Genomic DNA, 23889 nt, shown 5'->3' on the forward strand with positions numbered 1-23889 from the left:
ATGCACTCACTAACCAATGCATCACTTGCCCTAAAATCCACCCTGCATTACTTCCTCCTGCTTGTGTTAGTCTGCCACCCCCTCCTCCACTGACCTCACCCAAACAACCCTGCACTGGGTTCCTTGTAACCTCCTCCCTATCGTTGAGTTAGTCTGCTGTCCCTGACCAAGTTGGTCCTTTATTCCCCTCCTGGGAGATGTTACACACTGTGTCTTTGTATAATGATTTAAACCCTGCCTACCATCTCCATAATGGGCAGCCACAGAACACTGGCTGTTTGGTTTGTACAGAGTCTGTGTTCATGTTAGGAGGGTCTACCCTGGCCACGTCTAAATTAAGTCCGTTCCCAAGTTGGGGTGGTTTTATTTCATCTTCCTGTTTGTCTACGGGAGCCTCAATCTCGTTATCAAGCAGGCTAAGGCTGATGTGTGGTGCTTGGCTTCGGTAGCCTCAGTGTAGGAGCTCCTGCCTTTGTTACTTTCCCTCCACTGTCTGCATGCTGCTAGTGTTGGATTTCTGACTGGGAAGCTGGGACCCCCTGCTCTTTTCTCTTAAGTTCTACTACCCCCTTCCCACCCGACTATTCTTAAGGCTTTGCTTGCGGCCCTGATGGTGCCGTGTCCCATTGGTCATCTCCTACCGGTTCTCTTGTTCTAGAAGGAAAAGAGAAATTGGCCCGCATTTGGATGCCTACCCATGGGGTGATGCACATTGGTACCTAGAATGTATAAGTTGCCACAGGGCGAGCGGATGGGAGTTGTTGCCCTCCCAACTGCCACCACCCTCCCTCCTACCCCACACCCCCTGGGTTGAGGGCAGGGGTCTGGTTCCCAACCCTCCTCGTCTGGGTCTTGCTACTGACATTGACACACAATAGTTATTACAAGAGTTAGCAGAAAGCAAAAAAATATATCTTCCATCACTAAACCAATCGCATGTGAACCTTACTTTTTCATTCCATCTGATGCACATTTTGATGCAAGTCATTGTGATCAAGGGAACAGGGACTTTCTTGGAAAGGAATTAGCTTAGTCTGCCTCACTTGAATGAAGTTATTAGTAGGTCATTTTATTGGAACGCTCTTTCCGATGTGAACAAGAATTATTCCTTTACCTTTCAAGAACTCATACAGACTGCACTCGGCCAGTTGATAGAGGCATTGCTATATACAATGCGCTTAATGGTAGACTGGCAAGCTGTTCATTTGTAATGTGGTGTAATTTCAAACCTAGGCACAGACTCTTGTTTATGAAATAGAGTAATAACTTAAATCTTGTTAGAATGTGTTGAAGGTGTTCATGTGGACCCTACATTGATTAATCTGTTGGTTGCAGCTTCGTCGCATGCAGGAGATGATAATGAGAATGCAGGCACAGATGCATGTCCAAATGCACGGTGGAGATGGAGACAGTGCTGTACATGGCCATCATGTGTAAAGGAGCCAGGTGAGCGTACTTGCAACTAAATTGCAGGTGGTGACTTAACATGGTGTAAAAAGACGAACCAAATTCTTTGACATTAACATGTATTACTTCCATTTTTAAACATTCTTTTCACAGTAGAATGGTGGCAGTGATAGTGTCTCTTCATGGCATTTCTGCGTCCATTTTGTCATGTATAATTCATATCAAGTGCCCTCTGTTTAATAAATGGTTCTCCATCATGAGATGTTTTTGTTTGATCACAAAAAGGATAGTTTGGTGCAGGAGTAGGGTCTTGGTATGATATTTGTAAAGCAAAAACCTCTTTCCAATAAAGGCAGTAAACCGAAATTTGAACAAATCTCCTATTCGGTTTTCTTTTTTCGATCTATTATACAGATTCCTGCATCACTAGCTGCCACAAACACGTTTTTACACAGGCTTAAATCTTACATTTAAAAGTAAGCTTTACTTGGTGGAAAAATTAGCTTTACTTGGTGGACACAAGCTCGCTCTTTTGAAAAATAAGAAATTTCAGTTGCAATTTTCATCGAGGTAATTACTTGATACGGTTGCACGTTTCATGGTTTGATTTTGGGGCATTTCTCTTGTGAATACTGCTTCTACAAGAAGGAATTGGTCCAAGCTAATTATATATGTGTGGTGTTCATGTCAGTCTTATTGGATAGTCACTGCATCATGGAAAAATAAACATTGTTTTTTAATTGCCTCACAATCTATTCGTATTTAGGCATATATCGATTAAACCTTGCTCGGAAGAAACACAGCGCTGTTTATCTATTTTTTATTTATTTATTGTGCCTTTTGTAGGGCCCTTATACATAGAGTAAATTGTGTTTCAAAGCACCCACAGGGCAACAGGGAGGAAACCTGGGGAAAAAAGCAAATATTACGAAGAGAGATGGAGGCAGACCTATTAGGCCTTGAGAGCATTCAGAATTTGCAAGTGCAGAGAGAGAGAGAGAATGTATGATCAAGTGAGGGGTAAGTGCCAGATGTACCAAAGGGGTAAGTGCTGCAGAGTAATCGGCAGTTAAGTGACTTGGTGAGAGTGGTCAGCTGCCAATAAATAAGTGCAGGCCTGTGGTGGCATAGACCAGTGGGTGCCAATGCAAGTGCTGGGAGCGGACGGAGGCTGAAGGTGATTGGGTGTGAGGCCAGGACCCAGGAGGACACAAAGTCCCTGGTCACCAATCTCAGCAATTGTGTGGTTTAGCAGAGGAGGGAGGAAGGGAAGGAGGAGATGAAAATGAAGGTCTTAAGGAGCTTCTGGAATTTGAGGAGATCCAGCTCAAGAGTAAGAGTAAGAGGAAGGGGGAGGCTGTTCCGTGGGAGGGTGCCAGCCGAGGAGATAGCCCACCAGCTTGCTGTTTAACGAAGCGATTGACACACAGAGTTGGTGCTGGAGGAACAAAGATCTGGAAGGATAGTATTTAGTGAGAGCCAGTTGTTGATAGCGTGATCCGTGACCCCAGACAGCCTTATGGATGATGCAAAGGGATTTGAATTTGATCCTTGCAACAACCGGGAGCCAGTGGAGAGATTGTAGGACTGGAGAGATGCAGCCCTTGGGCTTGAGGCCAAGGATAAATCTTGCAGCCCTATTCTGGATTAGCTGGAGGGTCATAGAGAAGAAGAGGGTAGATTGAGGAAAAGGCTTTGCAATAGTATAGCCTGGAGAGAACCAGAGCTGTAGAGACATCGAGTTTCTGGGGGAAAGTGAGGAAAGGAAAATGGGCCTTCTTGGCAAGGTCCTGAATGTGAGGGAGGAAGGAAAGGGAGGAGCTGAAGTTGACTCCAAGGTGTCTGGCTTCAGATGAAGGAGGATGTGGAAAGCCCATAGAAGATGGTCAGAGTGAGGGGAAGAAAGAGGGAGCAGTAGTACCGATAGGAAGGATATCAGTCTTGCTGGTGTTGAGGCAGAGATAATTGGAAGTACACCAGGACTGGATGGCAGATGGGTAGTCGGGGATGATGAAGGAAGTAATGAGGATCAGAGTGGAATTTGAAGAAAAGTTGTGTGTCATTGCATAACACTGGAGGTTGGGGGAGAAGGTGCAAATGAGGTGTGCAAGTTGAGCAAGGTAGGTGTTAAAGAGCCAGAGAGACAGGTTGGAGCCCTGGGGGACGCAAAAGGTGGAGATGGATGTGGGGGAGGAGAAAGAGCCCAGAATAACCCAGGACAGACGGTCAGTGAAGGTCAGCTAGTCTAGTGCCTGCTCCAAGATACCTAGGGTATCGTGGAGCTGTTTTTTGAGGCTGGAGTGTTCCATGTTGGCTAAGGATTACAGCAGATGTGTAATTTGGTGTATGAAGAAATGAGGTCATGCTTTTTTAACAGACTGCTGCATCTCAGAGTCCCATCTGGAATGCGATTTATACATACTTGTAAGGTAACAGTTAACACACGGGGCACCCAAGGTTACCCAGTACCTTGGCCCTGTCAAAAGGGGATGGTGGACCCCTCTCAGCTGGTGGTAGGAGGCCTAGGGAGAAGTCCAAAGCATGTGTGAACTCTGAGGACAGTGGCAGTTGAGAGGGCCCCAACCCCTGCCACCCCCCACTTTACCTGCATGTGTCTATGCAGTACAAGCTTGTATCACTACATTCCCCCAAGTCAAGCTGCTTGCCAGTCTTTCGTTTTGTTCCAGTTTAATAAAACCTGAGACGAGCCTAAGTGTAAGAGCCAAGTCCAAGTGGTTACTGCCTCCAGGGCCACGTCTGGTCTGCGACCGGTCAGCACATGATGGGACTCAAAAACATAAAGGCAGCCATCCAACACCAAGCACAACCAAGCGTGAGCGACTTATTCCATCACCATCGTGAAGAAACAGATGAAAAACCAAGTGCTGGCAGAGAAGCATCGGTAGAAGGATCCCCCGCTGCATGCTCCGAACACAGATTGCAAGTGACTGCAGCTGGCGGTGCAGGCACTAGACAACCAGGGAAAGTGGAGCCGGCTCCTAAACCCAAAGACAACTTTGCTTACCTTAGGCGTGCGATCAACAGCTCCAGAATGCAAATGTGAAAGTTAATTCCCGGGCCGCTATTACTATGCTGTGGCGAGCCAGCACTGAGGAAATCAGCGGGGCTTAGCATGTATTGTAAATCAAGTTTAGGATGGGAATCCTACCACACGCTTATTGGCAAAATAAGTGGGATAGTAGGACTTCAGATAAATCTTGCCATTGCAAGCGAATAGTCAAAAGTGACATACATGTTATACTAATATGCCCTCTGTATGCAGATTACAGGAAAGCTTATTTAAAATGGTGAATCCTGGCACATTGAATAAGGAATACCGCACACGCTATGATGCTCTGTGAAAAGCCCAGCGATGAGCCATCAGTGTTTGCAGCGGCCAAAAACTTGTTAATGCAGTTAATTGATTTTAATAGTAGAATGGAATAGAAACTGATTTTAGTGCATTCATTGTCCTATGTTTTTGTGTGTGTGGTGTGTGTGTATTTCGGAGGCTTGTGGGCCGGTTTGGCGCAACCCGTTAGGCGCAACAGGTCTGGCACTGGCATCTTTTATACAAAAATGGAATATTAATTTTATCTCGAACCCTGGCCTGCAGGCATGCGAGACCAATAAGATCGCCATAGCCCAGTGGTTCTCATCAGTTTCTGTTGCACCAGTTACTTCTATTAACGTGGGTCATAAAGAACGCTCTTATAGCTTAATAAAAGTAACAGGTGCATACAAAATCGATAAGAGCTCTATAGCCTTTCTGTCAACTCCTCAGTCACCCAGCCCTGCAGGCCAGGGTTCGCTCTTCAATATATCTTTTTTTTATTTTATTAAAAGTGCACTGTTAAAAGTGCAATGTTAATAAAAAATGCGGCGAATTGGCCGCGCCGAACAGGCCGTACCAAACCTGCTCCTGCAGCAAAACATCCGTGCCAAATCGGCCTGCGCCGAAATGTCCTGCTCAGATATATTTCGGCTTGTGGATCTGCTTAGATCACATGCTATGCATAGGCTGACATCTAGTAGTAGTCAGAGTAATAAATTATTTGGTTTCAAAACTCAAAAAGGGGCGTATACGGGGCGTGTCAGTAATACTATCCTTAGTGTGACGTCCACTGTAACCATGGTCCTTCATGGGTCGAGGTCCCTCAGGCTTTTTTTCCCGCAATCTTAGTCAGACGCAAGTTGTGGAGTTCATTCTTTCTGGCTAACGTCTTTAACTTTACAAGTTTTAAAAGTTTGATTTCTTTCTAGCCTTTCGATGGCTGTGCCACCCTAAGATCTTCAGCGATGGCTTTAAAGGACAGATTCATCATCGTCGACGACGACTACTTTGACCATCTTGATAAACTTTGGCTGCAGCCTACTTGAACCCCATTTTCTGTGCGACAGAAGCTCCAAAGAGGGTTACTCCTTCCCTTTGGCTGGTGGGGCAACCAGTGCCAAGACAAACTTTGAAACGAGGTCCTAGGCTGCAGAACCCCAATACCAGGAGACCTACAGCCCGTTTCGAGTGCTTCATCGTGGAAAGGCCAAATCTGGTCAAATCATTTCTGAACCCGTGAGGACACTTCAGAGATCCGATCCTTGCCCAGAACCCCTCATCAGAGTGTGGGACTGCAGGAAGCGAAGAAGATTTACCAGGCAAACTGTGTCCTTTGTTGGTGCTGTAGAAAAAGTGCCAAAACCGCAGAGTCCTCCCTCGAGACATTGTCCTGCCTTCAGTCATCAGACCAAGGAATCCGGAGGTCGGATCCGGAGCTGCAACATCGCAGAGCATCCAGCACAAACAGTTTCTTCTAACCTATGGTACTGTGGGGTTAAAGGGGGGGTTAAAGGTATTGCTTGCATTATTCCAGAAAGTCACTCCAGAGCATTGGAGTGCACATGGAGGTGTCCAGGGCAACCCCTTTACCTCAGACCCAAGCCGCTGCTTGTGTCCCCTTCTCTAGTCCGTTTTAAGGTCCCCTTTGTTAGTTGGTTGTTAACTTGCTGCTCCAAAAACACTAGCATCTAGAAGAAATCCACATTAACTCTTCGCAGTTCTCTGGTGGTTAAGACTTCAAGCTCTCTCTGAACTTCCTTTAGCTAGGGTTGCGTTTTTGAACTTAAAGGACTTATTAGACTAAGACACCGTCTCTAGAACCTTGAATAAGCTTGTTACACTAATCCTTTTCCTCCCTTTAAGTGAGTTTACTATATGTGTTTGCAGAGTAAATGCATTACCGTATAAACCGTTGAAAACCGCATGAGTGCGCAATAACCGATAATAAGATAACATTGGGCCTCATTACGAGTCAGGCGGTAAAAATTCATCATTACGGCATGCCGGTAATGGATGCACCACCTTGCCGGTAAAATCGCCCACGCCCCCGATAGCGGCATCAAGGAACCAGTTGAAACCTCCCCCAGCATCGTTGGCACCTAAATAACGGTACCATCAATACCAGTACCGGAAGTAACGTCATCGCGCCGGAACAGGAAACACACTGGTGGCCATCTTAAAAAACACAATCCATTGCAATCCTCTGCAGACAGGACCTGAGCAGCCAACTTCCTAACCCCTACTGGTGCACAATGGCGAAAGTAACAAAGAAAGGCGCGGCACGTATGCGAAAATCGCGTTTCAGCGACAATGAGCTAAATATTTTCGCTGATACATTAGTGGTGCAGGCGGATGTGGTCTTCAGTGCTGATCTGCACCATCCTGCACAGCTACTGAAGAAAGGAATATGGGAGGAGACTGCCAGAAAGGTGAGTGCGGTTGGAACCACTGCAAGATCAGTAAAGGACTGCAGGAAGCGGTGGGATGACCTGCGCATGCGAGTCCGAAACATTCTATCGGCCAGCCACAGCCAGGGGCTGGCAACAGGCGGCGGTCCAAACTCGCCCATAAAGCTGTCGAGGTGGGAAGAGACTTGCAGCTCCACCATCGACATGGAGGCCATTGAAGGTGTTGGTGGAGCGGAGTATGGAGTCCCATCATCGGCTGATGAAGGCAAGTGACCCTTGGCGCACCACACAAGCCCCCACAAACATCTGACATCCAAAGTAAAACGTAGGCCAATAAATGTGAATCTGATGAGAGCAAATACATGGCCCATCATTCACACATACAAACATCCCAATCGAGAAGCTGGACACACCACTGTCACATCAAAATGCATGCTGCATGCGGCTCCTATACCCAATACACAAACAATCACATTTCACACAGCACGCAAGCCACAACATGCCTGTTGGCCTCACAGCAAACGCCATGGAAAACATGACTACACCTGAGAGATGCCAATACTATCCCCCCCCCCCCATAGTCTTGCAAGCACCCTGTCCACCACGCAAACAAGCATGCAACAAACCACAAGGCCCAAACTGCACAAACGACAATGTATGGATGATGCAAGTACCCCCATCACTGATGCCCTGCCTCTTTGTCCCCCACAGGCACCGATGCAGACAGCGATGATGACCATGCAGCGCCACGGCCCCGGACACCAGCAAAGAGGCCCATGGGTCAGGACGATGGCACCAGGCCATCCACGTCCAGGGCCAAAGGGATGAGCCAGGGGGCACATAAGGAACACACCAGTGCCAAACCAGCTGCACAGCCCCAACACAAGACCAGAAAACACCTGCCCCTGCACCCCTGGAGACACACGTCTCACAGGATGAGCCCACATCTGTGGAAACCGAGCATGACGGCACACAGTCGGCAGCCACTAGTTCTGTTGGGGGAGACAGCTGCATCTGCACCACATACTGCTGATGAGGATGAGGGGCATGAAGAGTACACCCATGTAGGAAGCATCTTGTCAGGGAATGTTGTACAAACGCCCAGCCCGCAGGACTCCCCACAGGGCACCCCTCAGCTCGAGCCTGAAGGCGAAGGCAGACAGGAAGAGTGGGCTCCATCAGAGGGCAGCCCTGTATTGCCCACATCAACACCAGCCAATCAACCATTCACCTCCACCGCAGTACGGGACATCGAGGGACGTTTGTCAAGGATGGAGGGCCGCCAACAGGAAATGCACGAACATGTAAAGCAATATGTTGCCGATGAGGAGGCAACACGCCGTGCGATGAGGGAGAACACTGTGGCCATCATCAAGGCCGTTAACAGAAATTTCAAGCGGGTCCATGAGGGCTTTGCTACTGTGGCCCAGATCCTTGGGAGAATGGCCAACACCTTGGAGCAGCGGCGTCCAGCGGCATCTGAGCCACAGCCATCAACTTTGTCAACTGCCACGCCTGCCAGTTCAACGCCGACCAGCCCCGTACGCAGGTCCCTGCACAGAATGTGGCATACTGACCTGCAGCCCACTCCTCCGAAGAGGGGAAGGCAGTAGCAGGGGTACCCTGCACATGTTGACTGGCCGTGTATCTGGACACATGTTGTGCACTTGATGTGTGGAGGGGGAGGTTAGAGGGGGTGTGTGGGGAGGTGGGACGGGCTGTGTCGGGGGGTGGAGGGTTCATTCATGTTGTAAATAACTTCTGTTCAATACACCGGTTGTGAAAGAAAATCACATGACTGGACATTGCTTCTTCAGCGTGTCAGTTTATTGCATGACAGTGTATGTATAGTGCAAACTCATCCCCAAACCCAGTGCCAATATTCCCCCTGTCACAATGCCCAGGCTCCACATCATACCACTCTCTGCATCCCAGTGCATCAGAAACTGTGGTTTATCAATGATTGGCGCACAGCACGTCCCTCATGTGCTTCGCGGCCTGGCCGATGTGCAACATCTTCTCCTTCCTCATCTTCTTCTCCACCTGGTGGTGGCTGGTCCATGTCAGGTGGCAGAGGAACGTTGCGCCAGATGCAAATGTTGTGCAGCATGGCACATACCATGATGATCTTGCCTTCTCAGGACCGTAAATGAGTGCGCCACCCGACCTGCTGAGGCAGCGAAACCGTGCCTTGAACAGGCCAAAGGTCTGCTTTTTGACCACACGTGTGCGTGTATGGGCACGATTGTAGTCCTTTTCGTGCCTGTTCTGTGGATTCCTGACAGGGGTGGGGAGCCACGGCTTCAGGGAATAGCCAGCATCACCTGCATGGGAGCACAATAAGGTATGTGTAAGGCTATTTCTTCTATTCCAATTGTGCTCAGCCTGTACAACGTTCATGATCATATGCAGTATATCGTGAATGGCAGCTATTGGCTTCACATCTGCGCAACTATCTTCCCTGTATACAACTTGACACTCCATGGTGCTGGTCTTGGGTGACGTACACGACTTAGGGCCTTGACATTGGAATCACCAACCACCCAGATGGAGTGACAAGGTCCATGATGTACTTGCATGTGAGGGTTGTGTGGCATGGGATGAGAACAAATGCATGTAGTGCAATGTTTGCGGCATTAGGCTTATGGCCAACGTGATACAGCTTGTTTAGTCTATCATGCTTTTAGATAATTGTTGACTCCATGCACGTGTCCCTCAACGTCTTCACAACAGTCATAATGGCACAATATGATTGTTGGTAGGGTCCCCCAGTGTAGGGACGTGTTCCTTGGATGTTGCAGGGTATCGACTTGCATGCTGGTACTCATGTGCTGTGGGTGATTCCCGCACCATTCGCACCCATGTAGGTGTTGTTCAATTCTTAAAGGCTCCAATTTGAGGCATCCTTGTAACATGTGTTTTCCCATTTGTATTCATCTGCACATGTTGCCATGGCGTTATGCAGTGTTACTGTCGGGGAGGGGCAGTGACAGGGGATTTCCCTGAGGGGGAATTCATACTGCGCACTCATGGAAGCAGGACCTGCGAGGTGCTTCGATGCGGTCATGTGTATTCAGCTTTGTGACTGCATGATGGTGCATTGCGGTGCTGTGGGTATGGTCAGGTCATATCCAGTGTACAGGTTCAGGGGTGTGCGCTGATTGCGAGTCTTACATTTACACATTGGTGTGTGGGCCGAATATGTCAGCCTCCATTTTCTGTGTCCTGCATCTTATTTGTAGGATTGTGGGCACGGTGTTTGCCAGCAATGACAGTGTCCAGACAACCCATTGAGGACACTCCCATGGCCCAGAGGTCAGACTCACTCAGCAGCCAGGCAAGTCGTGCAGCATCTCGTTCCATATAGCGGGGTAGCGAGGAGTTCTGCAGCACCATTGCATCATACGTGGATCCTCGGAATATGGCACAGCAATGCGTTATCTTGCTGGCATCACACACACCATCTGCACATTGATAAAGTGGTATAGCTTCAGATTGCGGTACACCACCTCCAAGGCATGCAGGACTACCAACTCCACGTGGGTGCAGTCCAGGGCACCAATGACATTGGGCATGCATGCCTGCCAGTGCATGAAATGCTATTTTGGTGTAATTCACCTACTGTTCTGTCCGTGGTAGGGATATGTGGGCCCTTGCGTGCTTTAGGAGTGCATCCAGCACTTGGTTTAGCACACCGGAGAAACATGGTTGCGAGATGCCATGCAGCTGCCCCACTGGGTGCTGGTAGGTGCCTGTGGCCAGGAAGTGGAGCACAGTCGCCACCTTCAGTAGAGGGGGGATGGCGGTGCAGATGTTGATCGGGCTGACCAAGTCTTCATGTATTAGATCCACTATGGTGGTGATGGTGTCCCTGTCCAGGCGGTACAGGGTGTGGATCTGTGCTGGGGTTAAGTTGAATGGACTGGCCCTTATGCGAGAGATTGCTGGCTGCCTGCGGGGAACCACTGCCTGCACTGGTGGGATTTGCTGGGGCGGTCTCACCCTCCTTCTCCTCCTGTGTCTGCTCGATAATCCCTGTTGAACTACCTGCTCAAGGAGTAGCAGTGCAGGCATGTCCTCCAGCTCCAGTATCGCAACTGCAAGTGGAATCATTTTGGTCTTGGAAGGGGTGTGGTGTGTGGGTGTGCTCCTTTTTGTGCAGGGCCAGGCTCCATTGCCTCCACCTGTGTTGATTGTGTGCACCTGTGGCAGTTGGGAACTATTAACGGGTGATCCGCGATGTCGGTATTGCTGGCATCATGGTGGCCCTTATTACCAGAATCTGGATGCCGGTATGTGCATTTCCGTGCAACTCGTAATGTCCTCTTCCTAGCGGCATGCCAGTGTTACTGGCACGGCGCGCGCGGTATAGTGGTGCATGGCCACAACGGATCCCTGTCTATGCCGGTAGCACAGGTATCTAGGGTCGTAATACACCGGTCCGTTAATGGATGCCGGTATTGCATTACCGGTATCGTTATTACTGGAGTGCCAACGTTGTAATGAGGCCCATTCTCTTTTCCCTTTTTAACATTGCTACAAATGTAACCGCTAACAAAAACAAAAGTGAAAGTGCCCTTTAAAGTATATTCTCAAGTATTCTGAAGTGTTCTAGTATAAACATCTGAAGTATTTAGAGATTCTGGTGTAAATATGTACTTTAAAAAAAAAAGGTTTTTTTTATTGGCATTTCGTATAATAACAAAAATGAATAAACCCTAAATGCCCCCCTCAACCCCCTTTGCCAGTGCATGGTACATACTGCAATGTTCATAAAGTCACTGAATGCCAATAATCCGAAGGTGTTGCAGGCAATATCTCATATTATATGTTGTTGCAAAAGATTTTGCTCCTCAGCCCAGTCTTGTGCACATTTTGCTTGATTCCCCCTGTATAGAGTATGTGATCCATTCAAGAGTAAATAAGTTCCAAACTTTGGAGAACCATTCAAAGAGTGACGGTGGGTCTTTAGATTTCCATTTTTGCGCTACAACTCAAAGAGCTGCACGTTGCTTTGTGAACAAAAGCTTAACATTTCTGTTTAGGACCCCGTCTCAACTTTGCCTCCAGTATTAACAACACGTTTGACCTTGGTGTGCTGGGATTTGCCAAGCCACATTTTCTTTGCATACATCGGTCTATCTCATCTCGGCCCAATAGCTCTTCAAAATCGGGCAGCCCCTCCATATATGCCCCCAATCCTCTAGTAAGCCACATTCTCTCCAGCATTGGGCCGGAATAGCCGATTTCATTTTATGTAAGCGGATTGAAGTATAGTGCCATTGAGTTAACAGCTTGTACCAAAATGTTCTTATTTGGATAGAACGTGTACATCTGGGAATATCTGTCCGGAGTGCCTCCCATTCTGTTTGCAATATCTGTTCACCCAAGGTTAACTGCCAGTGTTTGTAGTGTGGTGAGATACTAGGGATATCTTCAGATATGATTATGCATAGGTTAGAGATGAGGGCCCTTATTCCCCGGATTAGGGATAATGAAGCTGTTTAACATTTACTCTTTGGTTGCCGCGTGTTTATTCGGAAGGGCTAATATCCAATGCCAAACTTGAAAGTATTGCAAGCGGTGCAGATTCATTTAACCCTAATTTGTGTTTACATTGAGTGAAAGGTTTACGGTCTTCACCATGAAAGAGATCTCGTAGTTTTGTGCAGCCTGCCTCCTTCCATTTACTGAATGCCTGTGGGTCAAGGCCTAGAGTAAACTGCAGGTTAAAAAAAACAATGGCGTGAAGGGAATGGTGTGAATTGGTATTGCTTAACTACCATGTCCCAAACTTCTTCAACGGAACTTGTAATCTTGCACTTATGGATGTTGGGACAGCGATCATGCTTTGGCAGCCATGTGTCACCAAGCTGTGGACCGCCTATTTCATGTTCCATCTGGACCCACCGTTTCCCAGAATCTGTTCCCCACCAGTCTTTCACCATACAAATTTGTGCTGCTTTGTAAAACTTATGAAAGTTCGCCAACCCCAGGCCTCCCCTGTTTGTAGGTATTATAAGAACGGCTAGAGCCACGTGCTGAGGTTTGTTGTTCTAGACAAAAGCAGATACTGCTCTATGTAATTTTTTTAAGAAAGTAGCCGGTACTCGGATTAGGAGTGCCTGAATGAAATAGAGTATTTTAGGAAGGATAACCATTTTTATCGAGAAGATTCGACCTTACCAGGAAACTGTCGGTGAACCCGATTTAAGTAATTGTCCCATAGTTTCTTTCAACAGTAGGGGTTAATTTGCTTTATACATTCCAGCAATCGTAGGGATTATGGTGACCCCCAACAGTTTAATTTGTTCGTGCGCCCATCCAAATTCCGCCAGTAATCTCAGAGATTGCACTGCTTCTGGAGGAAGGGCAAAATTCAAAATTTCAGATTTTGTATGGTTTATTTTCAGACCCGCTACTGAGCTGCAGCACCCCCAACTCTTGCTTGCAAGGTGTTGATGTGGCAGGATTGTCCTGATACTATAACTCCTAGCAATCGCCCTCCCCTGCTAGGCCCCAGCTCCCCGCACCTTTCGCTAGCTGTGTACAAGTACCACCTTATAAGGAGTATTCCGGTGTTTATGCCAATCTTGGGTACTGATCTTGTGACACAATGTACTGTGCATATAACTGCCAGGTTTCTTGACAAATGTATGCTTCCTAGTATTACCAAATGTCTACAAACATCATGGAAACTTGCCAGGCTATATAAGATGAGCTCTAACTGAACACTGAGGGAGCTCTCCATCTGACACCTGTCACTTGTCATTCGAAGGGATTGTGTCCTTCGACGTATTCCTTATCTTCATAGATTTACTTCCAGCTTGCTGGCCTCAAACATTTTTCAGTAGAGGGCGCTGCGCGTCGACGTCCCTCGAGTTGGTGTCCCTCGACAGCCTCCGTATCGGCGCCGACCTCATCATGCGTATAAATAGACTCGCGCAGCGTCCGTTGCTCAGTTCTGTTTTTCCGCGCTTCGTGGGCCTCGGAATCGTGTTGCTCAATTCGTTATTCAAGTAGATTCTACTTATTCCTAGAGTATATCTTACTCTTTTCGATGGCTTCCTCATATGAACCGTCGACCCCACGGTCCGGCTTCAAAAAGTGTTCAGATTGTGGAAAGAAAATGTCGTTGGCGGATCCTCACAGGATCTGTTCGTGGTGCCTGGGATCGGAGCACCATTGTTCAGAATGCGAGGACTGCATGTCCATGACGGCGAAAGCCTTGAAGGAGCGTAAGAGGAATCTCGAAAGAGGTAAGACTGTTAAAACTTCTACTCCTTCGAAAGTTCCCTCGGCAGAGTCGAGACATTCGTCTCCTCGCCGTCAAAGGAAACATTCTCATTCGAGGTCTCGAAGCAGTTCCCATCACTCTTCGAGATCCGAACATTCGAAAAAGAGGCGTCGAAGATCTCCCTCTTCTTCGTCTTCTGTTTCCCCGGAAAGGGTCACCTGCCCACAAAACACAGCTCTCCAGCTAAGTGGGAGGAATTCCGTAAAAAGATGCTTAGTGTCTTTCAGAAAGCGGCCTCGACCCCCTCGGAGCTGGCTAAAGGTGATACCCTGGGTGAAAGACCTGAAAAATCAAAACGCAGCGAGTCGTTGCACCTGGCGAAAATAACTGCCCGAGAGCATCACGAACCCTCGAGCAAAGGCAGTAAGACCGCCATCATCGAAGGCCCCTTCGACTGATAAACCTCCGTCATCGACGCCATTATCGAAGGGCCCATCGACGCATAGATGGGTGGAATCGACGCCGTCCTCGACGCGATAAAGGATAAACCTACGGCTGTCACTACTTCGCAGTCAGTAGTCATACCGAGGGCTTCCACCATGACCTCGAGAATGTCGTCGATAACCTCGACGACTCAGAGTAGGATTCTGATCCTCTCAAGTTCGAGGTCTCTTCATACCTTTTCGATGCCTTTTTCAGTTTCTTCAAAGCCTTTGACTTCCGCGTCGACAACGTCAACGTTTTCTCAACCGGTTAGCTTTTCTGAACATCATTAAAGATGGTAAAGACGCAATGTGCGAATACCTTCAAACTGGCATTGATTCTGCTGACAGTATCAGCAGGGCCATGGCGGCAAGTACTACAATCTGCAGATTTGCGTGATTGCAAAAGTCTGGTTTTGCTCCAGATGTACAGGCCAGACTTTTGAATATGTCCTTTGACGGCTCTTTATTTGGTAAGAAGGCTGATGACAGCCTAGAGAAGTTACAAACATCCAAGGCAGCAGAAAAATCCCTTGGAGCTGCAATCCGTCAAACTCCCTATCGCCCCTCAGGAACCTCTTGGAGAGGTAGGTCCTTTTGTTTTTATTCCGTATTAGGAAAAGGCAGAGGACAGCCGGCTGAGAGAAGAACTTGACAGTAGACGGCTGGCCCAAAGAGGCCAAAAGAAATTCGCCCGAGGTGGACGGGTTAAAAGTACAAAAGCCTCAGCAGCAGCAGGTGTCTCTTTACCCTCGGCATCTGCATCAGCTGCCTCTAAACCACTCTGAGGACTCTCCTCACAAGACACCAGTAGGGAGTAGGTTAACTCAACATCTGACGGAATGGCAGGCTATTACGTCAGATGCTTGGGCATTGGAGACAGTTGCCCAAGGTTACTGCCTGCCTTTTCTACGCACCTCTGAGTCACCGGGGAGCAACTCTTTGAAGTTTCCAGTTCCGCTCCCTTTGCAGGAGATTCTAGACCTGCTGGAGAAAGGTGCCATAGAACTGGTACCTGTAGCAGAGAGGAACAAGGGTTGGTATTCCCCCTACTTCTAGATACCGAAGGAGGACGGAGGACTGAGACCCATCTTGGACTTAAGAGAATTGAACAAATTCCTCAGGAAGGACAAGTTCAAGATGGTAACTCTCGCTCAGATCCTTCAGGCCCTCCAGCTTCAGGACTGGCTGGTATCTATAGACCTTCAGGATGCTTATTTCCATGTGCCAATCCATCTCAAACACAGGAAATACCTGAGGTTCGCAATTGGCAACTCACTATCAATTTTGAGTTCTGCCATTTGGGCTGACCTCCGCCCCGAGGGTCTTCACCAAGCTAATGTCATTAGTGGCTGCAAGTCTAAGGAGGCAAGGGATCCACGTCTACCCCTACCTAGACGATTGTTTGATCAGAGCAGTATCTTCGGAACAAGCTCAGATCCAACTAGATTATGTCTGCCACTTCCTTCACAAACTGGGCTTCTCCCTCACAGTCACAGATGATACCATTACAGAGACTGCAGTTCATAAGAAAAGCATAATTCAAGCCTTTAGCTGTATTATTCTAACATATTCTACCATATAACGAGACTGGCTGGCAGCTGCGAAATGATTAAATGCCCCGCAGCTCTGCTTCAAGGCTATATTCGGGAGGGAGCCGGGCATTCTTCCTGGCGCTGCCTACGTTTGTTTTTTCAACAAGCTCTTGTTATCCTCACGGCCCTGTGGCCTTGTCCTTCTTACGTGCAGACAACAATGTTTTACAGTCGAGCAGTGTAAGCGGAAAATATACTGCGAAGCAATAGGAACAGAAAGCAATGAGCAATGGTTAGAAAACAAAATGGCGATTCTTGTTACATCAAAATGGCCGTTCATTGGCAAACTCGAAAACCTATATTCTGTCATATCGTGCATGAGACGGTTGGCCCACGGCCACCAAAATACGTTTGCGGTCACAAAGTAGAGGTATCCGTTTTTCTAGACTGACAAGTAATACAATTTCTGAAGGGGTTAACTAATGTCTATCCCCCGAGACTGCCAAGTTCCCTTATGGGACTTAAATTTAGTCTTACATTTCCTGATGGGTACTCCTTTTGAACCACTCCACTCTTGTTCGTTAAGATTTCTCACCCTTAAAACTGTTTTATTAGTGGCTTTGACATCTGCCAGGAGGGTGAGCGAATTAAAAGCCCTATCGTGTAAACCCCCCTCATACAATTTTTCACAAAGACAAAGTTGTCCTGCAAGTGAAGCCTAATTTCCTCCCAAAGGTGGTTTCTGAATTCCACATCACTCAGAAGATAACCTTACCCTCATTCTATCCTCCTCACCATCCAGGGAAAGCGGAAGAGAGGCTACATAAGCTGGATCCAAGGCGAGCCTTGAGTTTTTATATTAGCAGACTTGCTAGGATTAGGCAAGCAGACCAACTGTTGATAGGTTACACAGGGCACACATTAGGATTGCCAATCACAAAACAGACCATTTCCAGATGGATTTTTTTAGCCATTCTAGAATGTTGCAAACTGGCATGGAAAGAGCCACCTCAAAATCTTAGGGCTCATTCAACCAGGGGTATCGCAGCCTCTTCGGCCCTCCAAAGAGGGGTACCGATTCGAGACATATGTGCGCCTGCCACATGGTCGTCCGCACATACCTTAACAAAATTCTACAATCTGGATTCCTCCTCTAGCCAATAGACTAGATTTGGCAAAGCTGTGTTACACTCTGTTCACTCTTAAAGGGGAATATGACAATTTTACTCCCACCTCCGTTTACACACCACTGCTATGGGAGTCTGTCAAGATAAGGAATACGTCAGAGGACACAATCCCTTCGAAGAACAAGTTACTTCTTACCTGGTAACGTTCTTTTGATGGGATGTTCCTCCGACGTATTCCTTATCGCTCCTCCCATCCATCCCCTCAGTAAAACTTCCCTTGTGGTTGCAGTTTACGCTCCTTCAAGTTCAACAACCAATTCATGCACAGCTACTCTTAAACTTCAAAACGGAACTGAGCAACGGACGCTGCGCAAGTCTATTTATACGCATGATGACGTTGGCGCCGATACGGAGGCTGTCGAGGGACACCAACTCGAGGGACGTCGACGCGCAGCGCCCTCTACTGAAAATGTTTTCCAAGGCCAGCAAGCTGGAAGTAAATCTATCAAGATAAGGAATATGTCGGAGGAACATCCCATTGAAAGAACGTTACCAGGTAAGAAGTAACTTGTTCTTCTGTTGACAACTCACACCGCCGGCTGTTGCAGAGGCCTCGATGCCTGGGTCCACCCCCCGCCACAGTGTAAAGAAAGCGTCAACGAAGAGCCACAGCCAAAAGACGAGGACAAAGCCACCAGTGATGCCACCTCCAGGGGTCCAGGACAAAGACACCCCGCTGCAGCTGCCCTTCGGGCTACAGAGGACAGACTCTGTGGAGCACCCCATCCTGCACTTCTAGGCGACGACATTCCGATACCCGTACAGATGTATAACGTACAGGGTCCTGCCACCGGCAGCACTGCCACCGGCAGGTAAAGCGCACTGACATCCTGCTACACCTGCCTTCAGCAGGTGGCGCAAGGCTCTCAAAACCTTTCTTGATACACCTGCCTTCGGCGGGTAGCCCAAAGCTCTCAAAATATGTTTCTTCTTCATGCAGACATAATGAAGCTGCACACCTGGAATATAGGCACCAGAGGTCTGGGGGGCTGGCTGAGTGAGCCTAGCGCCTCAACAATTACCTTTGCTCCTTCTCCTGCATCACAGACCAGCAGCATCTGACCCATGTGACAACAAGGGTATTTGCCTCCAAGCTGGTCTGTATACCTGCTCTTTGCATCCTCTGGTGCACCCTATTCTCCTGTTGAGCTGCCAGCCCACAAAAATGTTCAGCACACCGACAGTCTACCTTTCTGCTCCACGCCTGATCAAGCATCTACCCTGCTGGCTTCCTGAACTTTGCCGTCTGCTATCTCCAGCTTCCCAGGTCCAGGGATCATAGAAATTGCTTGGAACATTGGGGCATAAGGCCCCATTCTGCACAGGGCTGGACAGCACAAGTTAGGAAGGTTATTGCCACTGCGTGCCCACTGAATAAATTGTTTCTCTGATCACATGCCTATCGTGTTACCCCTGCTGACTGTTTTTCTGATAAAACTGCTCAGTACTTCAGTATTCATGTCCCCAGATACCAATAAGTTCCTCAAATTTCAAAGATCTAATGGATGCCTCAGATTATGTCTGGGCACACACCCTAGTGAAAGAATTCCTTTCAACCCGGTGTTATTTCCTGAATTTGACTGGCCTTAGTTGTCCCCCATTACAGTATACACTGCCATGTTTACACTGCTACACCTTTTTCTCCAGTACCATCCCTCCCAAAAGGACAACCTGCGCCCGGTGGTCTTTACCCTGACACATGGATGACCAAATGGGGGGTTTGATGTTGCAGGATTATCCTGATACTATACCTCCTAGCAATCGCCCTCCCCTGCTAGGCCCCAGGTCCTTAACCATGGCTTAGCTCACTGCACCTTTCCCTAGCTGTGTACAAATACCACCTTATAAGGAGTATTCCGGTGTTTACGCCAATCTTGGGTACTGATCTTGTGACACAATGTACCGTGCGAGGTGTCTTCACACATTTCTGCTTCCTAGCATTACCAAATGTCTTCAAACGTCATGGAAACTTTCCATGCTATATAAGATGAGCTCTGACCGAACAGAGGGAGCTCTCCGTCTGACACCTGTCAATTGGCATTCTGCAGTGTCTTTGTCTAATAATAACTTGGTTTACCTCTCAGCTGTGTCCTGACTCTTTATTGCTACATCAGTGTTTATCGGATTGGACGCAAAAAGTAACATATTGTCTGCATATGCCATAATTGTATGGAATACCCCTCCAAAATTAACCCCTTGAATGGCCTCCGTCTGTTTCGCCTTGGTGAGGAAATTGTTCAAGACAAATAGCATATAACAATGGTGACCAGGGGCAGCCCTGTTTGGTACTGCGTTGAAGAGAAATTGAAGGAGAGAGGTGGCCATTGATCAGCAATCTCGCAGACGGTTGTCTATAGTTTGCCCTGATTTTATTTATGAACTTCGGGCCGAAGCCCATTTTTGCCAGAGCCAAAAAGAGGAAAGACCACTCGACGCGATCAAAGGCCTTCTCTGCGTCGAGAGAAAGCAAGGCTGCTATGGTACCTTTTTTTCAGACCTTTTCTAAAATGTGACGGGTACGCCTGATAGCATTTGTTTGGTGGTGTTTTATGTAGCCTGATTGGTCCAGATGTATGGTTGTGGGGAGTAAATACTCCATCCTCCGGCAGATGGGGAGCAGGTGCAAGTGGATCTAGGTCACCTGGCTTAAGCCCTGCCCACCTGGTACCTTCCTGCATGGTACTCTTTTTCACCACTTAGCAAGCCACGCCCACTTGGTGCCTTCCGGCTTGCCAATATTTTTCCCTACTTAAGGAGCCCTTCAGCCTCTTTTTCCTTTGCAAATGGGGAGCACGTGCAAGTAGATCTAGGTCACCTGGCCTAAGCACCACCCACCCAAGGGCAGACGAAGAAAAGGGCTATTCCTGTTTGGACCAGGAGGACCCAGGGCCTGACCCCCTACTCAGACAGCAGGTATGCATGCACCAACATGTGTTACTCCCTCTGTCCCCACAGGCCATCCCACCTCCCTCTCGCCCCCCCCCTGATGTTCCCTTGTGCCCCCACCATTCTCACACACAGGTGTTGCCTGTTTTGCTTGATTCTTCTACCGTGCTCCCCCCTGACCCCTCTCAAGCCTACTTCTGCAGGAGTCTGTCCTGATACATTCTGGTTTCACCGTCTTGTGGCCAATGCTGGATTTGACTTTTATGGACTTCATTCTTTCACGGTGCGTCACCCTTTCTCAACTCTCATGCTGGACTTCCTTTGCATCCTGTACTCATGGTGGCCCTGAATCATGCTATTCCCATCTTCATCTTGTATCCTGGCTTGCAACATTATGTATTACTACTGACTTCTGCAATTGTATTCACTCTCCCCTCTTGCTTCTCCACTCTTTTGACTAACTCTCTGTTCTCTCCTCCTTTCCCTTCTGCCTTTTCCTATCTACTCCCCTTATTTTCTTCTATGCACTTAATCTATCAGAATTGTCCCTGGACCTAGTATGATAGCAACCTCCTCTATCTCCTTCCCCCTCCTCTTACTGTTTATTTCCTCCCCAGACCCCTCCAGCACTATCTGAAATGCTGTTGTCCGGCCTAGTATGATAGTCGCTTGTTTTGTTCCTCCCCTACCTTTCTGCACCCCTCTCCCTCACACCTTGTTTTTCTCTTGTTCTACCAGAAATGTCGTCAGGCCTAGTACAGTAGTCGCCTTTCCTTCCCACTCTCCCCCTCCCTTCCTTATCTATGCCTTAGCTCTTGCACTATCTGAAATGTCGTCAGGCCGAGTACGATAGTTCATTTCACATCCTTACTGTTCATGGCCTGTAAGAATGTCATTGTATTTTTCCTTGTCCCCCCCTTGCCTTGAAGAGCTTTGAAACACGTTGTGTATAGGCACTATATAAGTAAACTATCATATCATCATACATATATCATATCATCCTATTGGCTAGTATTTTAGTATAAATGTTGGCGTCTAAATTTCTGAGAGCTATACGGCGGTATGATCCGTATCTACTTTGATCTTTTCCTGGTTTGGAAATGGTGCGATCTTGGCCTCTTCCATAGTAGTGCATATGCAACCAGATTGTTTAAATGAGTTGTATATGTAGGTGAGTTTAGGAGTTAACACCTTTCAATAGATTTTATAGAATAAGGGTGGAAATCCGTCAGGCCTGGTGATTTGTTTAGGGGGAAGAGCATTTATAACCCGAAGTACTACTTCTTGGCTGATATCTAATTCAAGGCGATTCTTATCTGTCGGGTCTATATGGGGGAGATTAACCGCCTGCAAATACGCAACCTGTGCTTCCGAGTTAGGAGATTCCGATCGGTAAAGATCTGAATAGAATATATGGAATTGAGAAACTATTTGCTAAGTTTCCGTGACTTTTACACCTGAAGTTGATTGAATCGCCTGAATAATTTGTGTTGCCTTCTTTCGTGGAATTGTCTGTCTAATAAACAGTCTCCCTTATTGGCTATTTTTGCTTGAAGTATAGTAAGGACGTTTCTGCTTTTTTTGCCTGAAGTAAATTTTACTTACCCACCACTGTTCTATATGCTTTTTGGACAGCCGGGCCCACATGCGATTCTGTTCTCCCCATTACCCGTTGCAACTTGTCCTCCAACCCCATTTCTAGTGCAATTTTTTTTTGTCTAATAGCTGCTTCTGCTATTGATACTCCACGAAGAGTTACTTTAAAAGCATCCCATGTCACATTTGCTATAGTCCCTTACATTGGATTAAACTCAAAGAACTCCCCGATCTTCCCTTCAATTTTCTCTCTAATTACTGACTCTGCCATGATTTCAGACGGGAAACGCCAAGCCCATAGTCTTTGTGCCCTCCACCCCCCCCATCAGTATTCAGGCCTATAATATGTTCGTCGTCCGAGAGTGTGATTGTCCGACATGTAATTTGGGTCACTTTACTTATTTACCTAATAGGGATTTTGAAACCCAGGCATAATCCATTTGTGAGAAGGACCAGTGGACATGTGAATAAAAAGTATATCCTTTCTCTGACCCCTTGAGGGCTGGCCATGCATCTACCAATGACAACAATGCACATTTTTGTCTGAGCAGTTTGCATGGCGGGAGTTGCATGAAATGGGTGATAGTGCTCCGGTCCCGGCAGGGTCCCAAGTCACATTAAGATCCCCTAGAACAACAATTTCCCCCTCCACTAAAGGATTCCAACAGTGTAAGTGTTGCTTTTAAAAAGCCCTCCTGGTCAGTATTAGGAGCATATATCGAGGCTTCTGTATGCTAATCTTCAGGGTTGCAAAAATATAGCAGCCTTCTTTATGGATTTTTGTTTGAAGGATTTTGATATGTAGGCCAGTAAGCTTTGCCGCGGGAGACTCTGCTTCATTGCCGCTTTTGAAAAACTTTGGAAAAGCACTACGATGTCCAGAAGGCTCTGCAGTTCAGAATTAGAGGCGGACCTATTTAAGAGAAGCTGCGCGCACCGAGCAAGTCCCCAGAAGTCCCGCTTTGCCGCGGGAGACTCTGCTTCATTGCCGCTTTTGAAAAACTTTGGAAAAGCACTACGATGTCCAGAAGGTGATTACTTTTGTTGACATTCTCATTTGCACATTCAGTGCCAACGAACTATCTAATACGACGTTTCCTTCTTCACATAGGCTCTGCAGTTCAGAATTAGAGGCGGACCTATTTAAGAGAAGCTATACGCGCACCCAGCAAGTCCCCTGAAGTCCCGCTTTGCCGCTTCGCTGCGGCACCGTGGCGCCTGTGGGCACTTGCTTGGTTATTATTTTTAAATTAATTGCAGAATTATCTTTAAACGGATTGCCGAATGCTTCCCACTCTCAGAACCGGCATGCCCAAGGGTTTGATAGAATTTTGGGGTAACCACACTGAAGGACTCTCAGAAACCGGTTGCAAATTCCACTTCCACCCCAAAAACCTTGCGCTTTAAGCACCCTGTCAATCTTACTCTGAAGAAACCAAGCTCTTCAGACATACGCAAGTTTTGCAAAGAAACTCAACCTTGTCCTCTTGAGGCCTCCGTAGTTGAGTGTCATACGCTAGCGTCTGATGCTATTTCTCGTGAGGCACTATTGAAAAAAAATGAACATTTTGCCCCGTCAAGCCCTTGCACATCCTATGAGTCCACCTTCCATCCTACAAGCCCAAATCTCTGCAGTTACGGTCCGTGACTTGCATTTCCCTCTTGGCGCTTCGGCGGTCAAATGTCAGGTTGATCAGAATGCCATTACTGACTGTAGCATTCTTGAAAACGTGCCTCCTACTGCCGAGCTTCTCCATAATCTTTTGCCCACAGCGTCACATACATCAGACGTTGCAATAATTGATCTCAATCCGTTC

At 47.5% G+C, this 23889-nt stretch overlaps 1 protein-coding gene across 4 annotated transcripts in view; it reads left to right on the forward strand.

Moving 5' to 3' along the window:
• SEPTIN2 (septin 2) overlaps positions 1-23889 on the forward strand; it is a 1372599-nt gene that overhangs the window by 1164950 nt on the left and 183760 nt on the right. For all 4 annotated transcript variants that reach the window (XM_069618110.1, XM_069618109.1, XM_069618111.1 and 1 more), the window contains one exon: positions 1336-1446. In XM_069618110.1, coding sequence (XP_069474211.1) covers positions 1336-1437 — 102 coding nt within the window. In that variant the 3' untranslated portion in view covers positions 1438-1446. The remainder of the gene's footprint in view (positions 1-1335; positions 1447-23889) is intronic.

Source organism: Ambystoma mexicanum, chromosome 10 (assembly GCF_040938575.1).
Source record: "Ambystoma mexicanum isolate Mex_15411 chromosome 10, UKY_AmexF1_1, whole genome shotgun sequence".
Taxonomy (NCBI): Eukaryota; Metazoa; Chordata; class Amphibia; order Caudata; family Ambystomatidae; genus Ambystoma; species Ambystoma mexicanum.